General features: G+C 38.0%; 1 protein-coding gene across 1 annotated transcript in view; it reads left to right on the top strand.

The window, feature by feature from the left end:
• The window catches only part of LOC106059397 (uncharacterized), a 62,294-nt gene that overhangs the window by 28,045 nt on the left and 20,789 nt on the right, over positions 1 to 13,460 (top strand). The window contains exons 15-18 of the mRNA XM_056016943.1: positions 676 to 726; positions 5,421 to 5,493; positions 8,130 to 8,236; positions 12,082 to 12,157. Of these exons, the coding sequence (XP_055872918.1) occupies positions 676 to 726; positions 5,421 to 5,493; positions 8,130 to 8,236; positions 12,082 to 12,157 (307 nt within the window). The remainder of the gene's footprint in view (positions 1 to 675; positions 727 to 5,420; positions 5,494 to 8,129; positions 8,237 to 12,081; positions 12,158 to 13,460) is intronic.

Below are 13,460 nucleotides of genomic sequence, written 5' to 3'. Positions count from 1 at the left end.
TGAGTCCACCCAGGGGATCTTTAGGGCGCCTTTGAGTCCACCCAAGGGATCTTTAGGGCGCCTCTGAGTCCACCCAGCTCTAATGGGTCAATGACACAAGTCCCAAAGTAAAGGCGATTTGTCGTTGTGCTGGCCACATGACACCCTCGTTAACAGTGGGCCACAAAAACAGATGACCTTAACATCATCTGCCCCATAGAAAGGGGAACTCACTATGAATTATTCAAGCCCCATATAAAAGGGGAAATTAATATGATAACACTAATAACTTATTCTGTAGAAATTGGTTTGACTGTAATAAAATAAAGAAGAAAAGAACAGTTATACCTATTTTAGTATGTATATAAAACATATTTTTCAATATTTAAATTGAAGTTGTTATTAATTTTTTATCCGCTATCCCCTTGTGTTAATGCCATGCATCGATGTGTAACGTATTTGTTTACATAAAACTGACCCCCCCCCCCACGTCGCGGGCCGTGTTGGAGTTTAATTAAAACATGAACTCCCTTTACTCGTGTTTGTATTATCATAATACTTTTATAATGGGGGGGGGGGTCACATTTTTAGCCCGATATCGTCGTTTCAATTATCGAAGACTTATCGTTCCTTTCGCTTTTATTTCTGTTAGCCCTTCCACTTTAAGTAACTACGTATATTTCTTTTTTGTTGTAGATAACGATGGCGATGACAGAATAGACGAAGATAAAGGCAAATCTCCACTCAGTACGTTTTGTTGATGCATTTCTGTTTAAATAGATTGTCTTTTTTTTTTCATGACTATATCCAGGCCTTGACAAAACTTCTAACCCACGTCATGGGCCGCATTTCTAATAAAGCATTCTTGAACTCCATTTATTGAAACCTTACAGGCTTTAGTATGCACCTCGAGTCTATGTAACCAAGCCTCACAGACTTCAGCATGTACCTCAAGTCCATGTAATTAAGCCACACAGACTTCAGTATGTACCTCAAGTCCATGTAATTAAGCCACACAGACTTCAGTATACACTTTGAGTCTATGTAACCAACCCTCACAGACTTCAGTATGTACCTCGAGTCCACAGATTTCAGTATGCACTTTGAGTCTATGTAACCAAGCCTCACAGACTTCAGTATGCACCTCGAGTCTACAGATTTCAGTATGCACTTTGAGTCTATGTAACCAAGCCTCACAGACTTCAGCATGTACCTCAAGTCCATGTAATTAAGCCACACAGACTTCAGTATGGACTTTGAGTCCATGTAACCAACCCTCACAGACTTCAGTATGCACCTCGAGTCTATGTAACCAACTCTCACAGACTTCAGCATGCACCACGAGTCTATGTAACCAAGCCTCACAGTATGCACTGTGGTCTGAGATTTGCAATAGCAGATAGAACCTCTGATCCTTAACTGTATCAGTATCATATGTAAGCTTCTACGCGTTAAAGCTGAGATTACACTCTGGTAGCACGGTCCAGGGGGCTTTGTTTTTTTAGGGTTGCTCTTTCTCCGTACTGGGCAAGACCCCTGCATGCACCATTTCTGTCGTACCTTTTGAAATCCATGTTGATGATGTGTTCCACAGTCTCGTCGACATCGGATATCAAGGTTCTCTCGAATCCTAGCGAATTAGGCTCTCGTCCAGTTTGAAAACGTGCTAAACTTGCCTGATCCTTTCTGGCTAGCTGCCACCATTGTACCCTCCTGTTTTGGGCGTTTTAGAAACTTCCAGACTTCCCGCCCCGTGCTACGATGGGCCCTACTGTCGTACTATTTTTACTTGACCCATTCACAAATCTTTACAGTTGCACTCTCGTGAGCTTGCGGTTCTTCTAGTGGGTCAAGAAGTACCCCAGGATTCAAACCTGACGTTCCTACGTCACATCCGTTGCTTGAAGAGGGAAGAACATTGTTCCGACCACGTCTAATGCCCAGGCGTTCAATTCAGAGATTGAAAGACAATAATATAAGGAAAGACAAGCAAATTAAGCCGAAAGGGTTTTCAGAGACAATGAAGTTTTGATTAAGAGAATAGATTGATGTTTCAACTCTACTGTTCTTCTAATTCTCTTGTTTCTTTGCTTTCTCTTTTTACAAAGCTTTTATCAACTCACTCTGTCTGTCTGTTAAAAAGTTAGTACGCGTTATTTCTCCGACACCCAATCTTGAATCAAGCACATGACACTCTGTATGTTGATATAACAGAAGGCAGGAGGGCCGCTGGTCGTCTACTCTTGCGATATTCGAATGTATGCGAACATGAAGCTCTTCAAAATGGACACTAGCAGCTGGAAAAAAGTGGCACTGGATAGATCCACATAGAGAGAGAGCATATAGGAAGGGTCCCGAATTGCTGATGCCAAACACAATAGTAGTAGAAAGAAGGGTGAAAATGCAACGGCGCCTGGTGATTACATCTGCCCAACCTGTGACCACAGCAGTGTGTCAGGGTTCACATTATTGTTTTGACTTGGGTTGTTGTGTTTCTTGACTTGGTTCCTGTGGCTCACTAGGGGTTTCACTTGTACGAACAAATATTACTTGATTCTTAAATTCTTCAATTCTTAAATATTACAACTAGGAACAATTATACTTCAATACACATCGACTCGAACTCCAGATCTCATAGAATATAACAATGATATTTTAATATCCAATATATCTCAAATAATGTACAATAAATATTAATATTAATAAACAAACACCAGTTCAGGAAGTAAACGTCCAACCTTCCTGGACCGGGAGCAAGACCTCACTGACCTAACACACTCTATCGCACATTCAACGAAGACTAAATCACTCAGTTCACAACACGTGCAACACTTCGCATTCATAACAAGGGGATATAACAATCATATCAAAATATCAAAGTAACATTCATTCTTGCCATACCTCCCCCTGACACGGTGCATCAAGGATAGGAAGTTGCAAAAGGAAAAGAGAACGGAGGAGAAAACATTGCCTACCTGCACAAACCAAAAGGTAGTCCCCCCAATGGCAGACCACGAGTACAAAAACAAAATAACAATATGGAATCCCCATATTGATGAAACTATCAAAAAAATAATCGAAGCATTAGGGTTTATTAAAAGAAATTTCTATAAATCAAATAAGAACATACAACTAAAATGTTATTTAACCTTAGTTAGGTCAATAATAGAATATGCATCCTCTGTTTGCGACCCCTCAACTCAAGAAAACACAAAGAAACTGGAACAGACACAAAATAGAGCAGTGAGATTCATAACAAACGAATATTCACATTTGACATTTAAGAATATGCATCCTCTGTTTGGGACCCCTCAACTCAAGAAAACATTAAGAAACTGGAACAGACACAAAATAGAGCAGTGAGATTCATAGCAAACGAATATTCACATTTGACTAGAGTAACACCTTTAGTAAAATCACAAAATTTAGAAAGCCTTCAGGACAGAAGACGCAAAAGTAAAGTAGCAATTATAATACAAAAATAAAATTTTAATAAAATACTCTGAAAGACACAAAGATAAAGGCACATTCCTCGTCCCATATGCTAGGACAAATTTTTACGAATCCCTTTTTTTCCCTAGTGCTATTAGAGCATGGAATGGGTTGCCTGAGCTAGCCAGGAAAGCCAGTGACTTAGCAGAATTCAAGTCATTGGTTAATATGCATGACTGAATGCATGACGCGTAGGACGTAATCATCTTCTTTTGTGAAGTAACGTCTGTATTATATAAGATAAGAAGAAAAGTATTAAAACTACAAAATAATGCTAATAGTTATAATGATATATAAATTAGGGCTCCACAGCCATATAAAAAAAATGTTCAAGATGAACCATAGTCGTTCTGCGACTGAAGGAGACCAATAGAATAGATATAAATTAGACAACGAATAAGAAAGCAATTTTACATGCCAATACTTAAAGTATCCTATAATTACTAGATAAAAACTAAAAATTAATGATAAAAAAAATGGTCAGGCTGTATCCTCGATCAGATTCAAGCAGTCACTGTTCAGCTTCTGTAAACACACACCTCACTAAGAAAAATATATACAAAACAAAAATTAAACTACAAAATAATTGCATTAGTAATAATAATGTCTTCATTAGCGATGAGAAGTCGACAAAGATGAAGATAATTCAAACTATTGATATCAAATGGTCTCCTACAGTTAGTACATAGAAAACAAAAATACAAAGATCTGATAGATCTGATTAAAGAACAGGTCTAGAAAACGAACAATGTTCTAGTTGGACGATCCTGCAAGAGCAGGCTTGACCTTTTCACCCACACATGTCTATGAGGTTTTCACATCTCTCATTTAGAGACTTAAACGAGATCTGTAGCCAGGGCCAGGGCCGGTCCTAACAATTGCGGGGCCCTATGCGAAACTGATTACGCGGGGCCTAGTCTGAGTGGGAATAAGGATAATAATTGAAAATTAAGATTTTATATTAGAAAAAAAAATCGACTTTCTAAGTACAAAATTGCGATCAAATTAACTTTACTTTACGAACCTTGCAACCTATGGCATATTTATATGCCAGTAACTATAAAAGTAAATAAAGTATTGTATCTTCCGATTAAGGTGAAAATTCACCCGATTATTACATTTTATTACTTGAAAGCTGACAATGCCTTTTTTTCTTTTATCGCGCGTTAGGATTGGCGTTTTCGCAATAAATGAGGCCCACAAATGACAATTTTGTATATTTTTCAGGAGATTTTTATGAGTTCTCAGGCGATTTTAATAAATTCAGGAGATTTCCAGGAATTTTTCGTATATATTTTGCAATTTAATAATTACACATAGAATTAGCTCGGGGCCTGTGACAGCGCGGGGCCCACTGCGACCGCATAGGTTGCATTGGCCTAAGACCGGCCCTGGCCAGGGCCCTGTAGCGCTACTGGGATGGATAGGTTCTATTCTTATATTGGAGTGTTGTTGTTTTTTGTTATGATCCTATCCAATTAGACGCTAACCGATCCAATTTAAACTGATCCGATCTGATCCAATCATATGTAATCCGATCATATTCGGATCATACGGATGAGATAAGGATCCGATCAGATTTGATCCGAGCCGAAGCGATTGCTCTCATCAGATCCAATCAGGATGCTATCAGATCCGATCGAGACCAATCGTCATATTAAAAGGCCTGAATACTGACCTGCAACGTCGCAACCTGTGGTCCGTTTAGACCACTAGCTCGTTGCAACGTCACAGGTCTGTACGGCGTGGCTACGCTCCATTGGTCTCTACTACCCACAGGAAACAGGCCGGTAATGCGGCCTACTATAATGATACGGTCTCGATCCGATCTGATTCTATTCGGATCCGATTCGATCTGACCAAGAAAGTAGATAAGAAAAAAACAACACAGAGCGCCATCAGCAATAGTAAATAATTTAATTGTTTATCTTGCTTGTTTACGACTACAGCGAACGGACTTTGGGCGGATTGGAAAGGTTGGCAGTGTGAAAGTACTTTCGCGACAACCGCACATAGAAACAGGTAAGCTGTGTTTCTTGTGTTTGTATACGTGTCTGGGGTCGGGTGGTCGATTGAACCGCGGGCTGTTGTGACTGGCTTCAGGGTTAGCGTCCTTGGTTCACAACTCGCACGTCTTCTCGTTGATCTTATCTTATAAAATGCAGACGTCACGTAAAAAAAAGAAGGTGATTGCATCCTGCATGTCATACATCTAGTCATGCAACCCATTCCATGCTCTAATAGCTTTTTCTCGGTGCTAAGTGGGTCATACATTCTTGATTGTCTTTCTGTGATTTTTTGTTAGACAGTTTACCTGCCTTAGTTGGTAGTGTTCACCCTTATACAAGATCGTATTCTAAACAGAGTGTAATTATTGAAGGAAAGCAAAGCTGGGAAATAGTGGTATGCATAATTATTTAAGTCTTTAAGTTTTATTTTTTTTAAACAAAGCTTATACAACTCACTCTGTCTGTCTGTCTGTCTGTCCAAGCGTGTGTGCACGTTATTTCACCAAACCCAATGTCGGATGAATCTGAAATTTTACACAATTATTTTTGTTCCTGACAAAACAAGAATAAATATTTAAAAATTAACCAATTAGTTAATTTACTATTAGTAATAAATTACTTTGCTCGGTATCTCAAAAAAGGGAAAGAATTAATACTGGACTGAAGTGGTGGTATAAACAGAATTAGTCCCCTTTATATTAGGCTGCTGTGTCAGGCTTAGGGAACACAAACACGAACTAGAAGCAGAACTATACAATCGTCCATGTTCATTGACTCTTCGCTAGCAGAGTGGTTATCGCGTTGGCTTGAGAAGCCTGAGAAGGCTTTAGCCCACCAGTCCTTATTCATGTCGTTCTTTTTTTTTTTTTTTATTATTTTTATAAACGCTTTTTCATTGTTAGTTTTGAATCTATTACAAATTTAATTACATCACTGATCGAAATAATTGATATAAGTACACATAATATGAGCTTTGTTTTTTAAAAAGTATTTTTTAATGTTTTTCTTGTTACATAAAGTTTTTAAACATTCCTCGACTCACTTTGGTATTCTGCGGTGCACACCCAGCCTCATGTTCCCAAATAAGGCTAAAGGGGTGGGGTCACCATTGGTAAAATTTTAGAAACACTGCCTTGCATACTCTTGATGGGTGGTCTCAAACTGAATGGCACGACACATGTGGCCATAAATTTAAAAAAAAATCTGGAAATTTAATGAAAATGGTGGCTAAGTTAATAGGGCGTTATTCTAATAAGGCAGATGTCTTGGGTTTGTGTCTCATCCGCGTAATTTTTCTCGATGACGATATTATCACACTAGATCCAATCCGATTCTATTGAATCCGATCTGAATAGACCTGATCCGTTATGACCCGATGTGATCCGATTCCATCCTAACAGATTAGAACAATTCCAAATAGTCATATAATTGGAATTTATAAAACAAGAATAAAATTTTTTAAATGTATTAAAAAAGCAACAAAAAAAAAACAAAGCTTATGCAAAGTGTAATTGTATCAATTAGTTTGGATCCGTTATGTAATTACTTTTGTAGTAGATCTAGAATCTAGACCAACATAAATCTGTGCTTTTAAAAATATTTGTAATAATTGTTTTTTGCTTCACGCTATTTCAGGTTTTAACAGTCTCAATGCGCAACGATCCTAGCGTTTATCCGGGACATACAAACATACATACATACGCTTTACTTTTTACTTTATATTATGGGTAATCACATCCATAATTAGGGGATATTTGGGTGGATTTTTACCTTAATTGATTTTAAAAGCATTTATAAAAAAGAAAAAAAATGGGGACCAACCTGGATTGGAACCCATGGCTCACTCCTCCATAGGCCGACTTGCAAACCGCTCTGCTAGCGAGGTATTTATAACTATAACCCCCACCTCCGTTACATAGATGTAATAAAACGTGATCTCAAATCAGTGAACATCAATACTGACAATTGGGAAGACATAGCTCTAGGCCGCAACAGATGGAGAGAGACAGTGACCAAGAAAGCTATGGACAGTGAAAGTACATGGGCCTCAGCTCAGGAAGAAAAACGTACAATCCGAAAAACGGCCAGCTCCTCTACCACCGAAGCGAAAGCCACCTTAACCTGCGCTATCTGTGGACGGGAGTGTCTCTCCAAAATAGGGCTCCACAGCCACATGAGGAAGTGTGCTTTGAGATGAACCATAGTCGTTCTACGACAGAAGGAGGCCAATGAGAAAATTGTTTACTTATTTATTGTTTGTTTCAATTAATAACGGCAACGTATAAAGAGGATTAATTCAGCTTATACCACCGCTTTAGTCATTCTTGTGTTGTCAGGTAAAAGTAAAAACTGTAAAATTTCAGCTTGATCTGAGAAATGATGTGTACAATTGTATCTTGTTAAATTTCAGCTTGATCTGAGAAATGATGTGTACAATTGTATCTTGTTAAATTTCAGCTTGATCTGAGAAATGATGTGCACAATTGTATCTTGTTAAATTTCAGCTTGATCTGAGAAATAATGTGCACTATTGTATCTTGTTAAATGCATTTGTCGACTTCTCTGTTGTTATAAACTGACCATCGTAAGTATAATTTTTAAAAAATACTATTGATAGTAACTGAATCATAGCAACAATTATCATTACAGATACTGTGATGACCCACCACCATACAACGGAGGTATGCCTTGCTCCGGCTCTGACGTGGATGTATTGAGTAATATTAATTGTACCAATATCGAATCTGCTGTTATAGGTGAGCTCTCAGGCAGTGGGTAAAGGTAACTAACTCCTTATGTACCAAACAATGTAACTGTGTTAGGCATGTAGCCCGAGCCGGATTTAAATAAGTGGAGACCCCGGGGCAAGGTTTTTGTGGAGGCACCTATACTTTTTTCGAAAGCTTTAATAAAAATCTACTTTTAATAACATTGCATACATCTAAAGGTTTGTAATACCATGTCAAATTTTATACAAAGAGGGAGAGTATTTGTAATTTTTTTTTCTTATTTATTTTCTATAAAAGAATAATATGCACATTTTAGTGTTTAAAAAAATGTGTATTTTGTTTCCAAGGGTAAGAGCCAGGGCTAACGCACTGCCATAAATCTGGAGTTTGCATTTATATAATAGGAGCACGCTTCAAACGAAGACTTATTAATTAATCACGACCACGAAAGTGTTACCAAGCGTTAGATTTAAAGGAATGTCCACATTTAAAAATATAGAGGTGGCCGCGACCGCAATAATAAATCTCTCTTGTAAGGTCTCCGGGTCTGTAGCCCACCCTGCCCACCCGTGAATCTGTCACTGCATGTAGCTGTGGTTATCATATAAGCTGTGGTATCCATGTAGTTGCATTAGGAATAAAGCTGTGGTAGCCGTGTTGTTGTGTTAGACATAAAGCTGTGGTATCCATGTAGTTGCATTAGGAATAAAGCTGTGGTAGCCGTGTTGTTGTGTTAGACATAAAGCTGTGGTATCCATGTGGTTGCATTAGGAATAAAGCTGTGGTAGCCGTGTTGTTGTGTTAGACATAAAGCTGTGGTAGCCGTGTTGTTGTGTTAGACATAAAGCTGTGGTAGCCGTGTTGTTGTGTTAGACATAAAGCTGTGGTAGCCGTGTTGTTGTGTTAGACATAAAGCTGTGGTAGCCGTGTTGTTGTGTTAGACATAAAGCTGTGGTATCCATGTAGTTGCGTTAGACATAAAGCTGTGGTAGCCGTGTTGTTGCGTTAGACATAAAGCTGTGGTAGCCGTGTTGTTGCGTTAGACATAAAGCTGTGGTAGCCGTGTTGTTGTGTTAGACATAAAGCTGTGGTAGCCGTGTTGTTGTGTTAGACATAAAGCTGTGGTAGCCGTGTTGTTGTGTTAGACATAAAGCTGTGGTAGCCGTGTTGTTGTGTTAGACATAAAGCTGTGGTAGCCGTGTTGTTGTGTTAGACATAAAGCTGTGGTAGCCGTGTTGTTGTGTTAGACATAAAGCTGTGGTAGCCGTGTTGTTGTGTTAGACATAAAGCTGTGGTAGTCGTGTTGTTGTGTTAGACATAAAGCTGTGGTAGCCGTGTTGTTGTGTTAGACATAAAGCTGTGGTAGTCGTGTTGTTGTGTTAGACATAAAGCTGTGGTAGCCGTGTTGTTGTGTTAAACATAAAGCTGTGGTAGCCGTGTTGTTGTGTTAGACATAAAGCTGTGGTAGTCATGTAGCTGTCGAAGTCGTGTAGTTGTGTTAGGCATGTTGCTGTGGTAGCCGTGTAGTTGTGTTAGGCATGTTGCTGTGGTAGCCGTGTAGTTGTGTTAGGCATGTTGCTGTGGTAGCCGTGTAGTTGTGTTAGGCATGTTGCTGTGGTAGTCGTGTAGTTGTGTTAGGCATGTTGCTGTGGTAGTCGTGTAGTTGTGTTAGGCATGTTGCTGTGGTAGCCGTGTAGTTGTGTTAGGCATGTTGCTGTGGTAGCCGTGTAGTTGTGTTAGGCATGTTGCTGTGGTAGTCGTGTAGTTGTGTTAGGCATGTTGCTGTGGTAGTCGTGTAGTTGTGTTAGGCATGTTGCTGTGGTAGTCGCGTAATTGTGGATGTGATTATCCATAATATAAAGTAAAAAGTAAGGCGTATGTATGTATGTATTTATGCCCCGCATAAAAATCAAAACCGTTTGACCAATCTTGATCAAACTTATCTTATAAGATACAGACCCTACTTCATTAGACAAGACTGTAAGGTTACGCACGCGTAGAACTTATAATCTCTCGAAGCTTAGATCTAATTCAAATATAAAGATGATAGATCTATCTTCGCAAAGATACTTTTATACTTCAACACAAAAAACCTACTAAATATAGTCCATTCATTTCATATTCTAATTAAATTAATTTTCAATTATTTTTCTAAACCTTTTTTTTTACATTCATTCGTGCGCTAAAGCTGTGACTTAGCCCAATAGCTCGATAGCACAAAATCTACACATTAGAAAGGTCACGCATGCGCCGAACAGAAAACTTACAAATCTTAATCTTTTTCTATACACGCATTCGCTTTACATGTAACATTATTATTTCGTTTCATTGTTTCTTATGCACTTGACCAGGGGTTCTCAACCTGTGGGTCGCGACCCCCTTAGGGGTCGACTGACGATTTGCCAGGGGTCGCCTAAGACCATTGAAAATATGGATTGGTATTGTCTATTCTTCTATTGCTGCATGTGTGTGTTGGGGGGGGGGAGGGTCGCGGCGGAGTGGGAGAATGTAAAAAGGGGTCGCCGAGCTTAAAAGGTTGAGAACCGCTGCACTAGACTCAATATCAGTGATACGCAAATTAAGACCCTTGAGCCGCGGGTAATATCTGGCTAGTTCACTTATAAAGAAGAAATATGAAATCTACATTGGAAATGAAAATAATACCATTGCACGTACAGTACTTTTATTAACACATGTTTGTGTCAGTATTTGTATTTGAATGTTAGAATATAATAATTTTTTTTAAATTGTGTTTTCTTGATGTCATTCTTTTCAAATGTAAGAAAAAAACAAGTGTGCCACATACAATGGGATCTTAAATTAATGATAATTTTCTCAACAAATAAATAATGTCTCCTGAAGGGATCTTGTCTTCAGTCCGGGGGAGCTTTGAAATTTGGCCAAAGTAAGGCATAATGTCTGTTTTGTTTTGGCGAAGGGTGACTGCGTTGGCTCATGGCTATTTGTTATAGAAGGCAAGAACACTGACCTGCAACGTCACAGCTTGTGGGCAGTTTGGACCAATAACTCGTCGCCACGTCTATTGGTCTAAACTGCCCACAAGTTGTGACGTTGCAGGTCAGTGTTTAGGACTTCCATATCGATTGGTCTCGGTTGGCTCGGACATGTCTCCCGTGTGTTGGTTTTTTGGGAGTTTCTGTGTGCAGCACCCTGTGTTTGGGCTTGCGAAGGGAGCTGAAACCCGGGGGCCCGCAAGACGTGGCCTGCAAATATGTCAGCAGGTGCCACTTGGGGCGATACAGACGTCGTTGAAGTTATGTGCGGGAGGCATCACAAGATCCGACTAGCCCTTAGACAGATGTATACACTTGCACAAACTGTGGCAAACTCTGGACTCTCCAGAGCTGGCTTGACAAGCCATGGCCAAGCGTTGCTTTATTTCTATATATATTTTAACGTTATCACTCCATGTATGAAACATAATTAATTAATTAGCACTAAAGGAAAAATAACTAATTGGTCCTTTTTTTTTAATTATTGATTTATGCTTTTCTCATCGACAATACAATAATTGGTAACAATTTCAACTTACTCTGAGAACAAAACGTGTAAAAAATCTCTTAACTTATTATCTTTTATAATACAGACGTTACTTCAGAAAAGAAGATGATTACGTCCTACGCTTCATACATTTAGTCATGCATATTAACCAATGACTTAAATTCTGTCAAGCACTGGTTTTCCTGGCTAGCTCAGGCAACCCATTCCATGCTCTAATAGCACTAGGGAAGAAGGAGTATTTGTACGAATTCGTCCTAGCATATGGGACGAGTAATCTAATATAATATATAAACTTTATTAAAAAAACGCTATTTCTTTTAAGAGAAAAACAATTTCTTTCCACTTTTCAGTGAATCCTAGTCGGCTCATCGAGGCTATACACTGCCACCTACGCCCTGACAGGGTAATCACAGCTTACATTGAATGGTAAGTGCCAGAAACTCATCGTGATGACCAATGGCTAGGAAAGCAATGAAAGATTTTTTTGAGCTACTAGTGGTTCCCAAACATTTTGTTTCCAGGAATTTTTTGTGTGCACATTTTGATTATTTAGCGGAACACTTTTTTTTTTTTAGAGAGGTTAGGTCAAATGGTGTCTTGAGATGACTCCCGCATCATTGGCCTTATTTTCAGCCGCATTTACGGGGCGTGTCCTAAAGGTTTCACAGGCGAATCTTAGTGCGTGGGACTGTATTTTATCAAGTTAAATGAGTAAAGTGTTTCAAACACGTTGTTTGATATGTTGTTTGATATGTTGTTTGATATGTTGTTGGATATGTTGTTTGACATGTTGTTTGATATATTGTTTGATATGTTGTTTGATATGTTGTTGGATATGTTGTTTGATATGTTGTTTGATATGTTGTTTGATATGTTGTTTGATATATTGTTTGATATGTTGTTTGATATGTTGTTCGATATGTTGTTTGATATGTTGTTGGATATGTTGTTTGACATGTTGTTTGATATATTGTTTGATATGTTGTTTGATATGTTGTTTGATATATTGTTTGATATGTTGTTTGATATGTTGTTGGATATGTTGTTTGATATATTGTTTGATATGTTGTTTGATATGTTGTTCGATATGTTGTTTGATATGTTGTTGGATATGTTGTTTGACATGTTGTTTGATATATTGTTTGATATGTTGTTTGATATGTTGTTTGATATATTGTTTGATATGTTGTTTGATATGTTGTTGGATATGTTGTTTGATATGTTGTTGGATATGTTGTTTGATATATTGTTTGATATGTTGTTTGATATATTGTTTGATATGTTGTTTGATATGTTGTTTGATATGTTGTTTGACATGGTGTTTGATATATTGTTTGATATGTTGTTTGACATGTTGTTTGATATATTGTTTGATATGTTGTTTGATATGTTGTTGGATATGTTGTTTGACATGTTGTTTGATATGTTGTTGGATATGTTGTTTGATATATTGTTTGATATGTTGTTTGACACGTTGTTTGATATGTTGTTTGATATGTTGTTTGATATGTTGTTGGATATGTTGTTTGATATGTTGTTGGATATGTTGTTTGACATGTTGTTTGATATATTGTTTGATATGTTGTTTGATATGTTGTTTGATATATTGTTTGATATGTTGTTTGATATGTTGTTGGATATGTTGTTTGATATGTTGTTGGATATGTTGTTTGATATATTGTTTGATATGTTGTTTGATATATTGTTTGATATGTTGTTTGATATGTTG

This window comes from Biomphalaria glabrata, chromosome 18, assembly GCF_947242115.1.
Source record: "Biomphalaria glabrata chromosome 18, xgBioGlab47.1, whole genome shotgun sequence".
NCBI lineage: Eukaryota > Metazoa > Mollusca > Gastropoda > Planorbidae > Biomphalaria > Biomphalaria glabrata.
The sequence above is the reverse complement of the archived record's forward strand: the minus strand, read 5'-3'. Positions and strand labels throughout refer to the sequence as shown.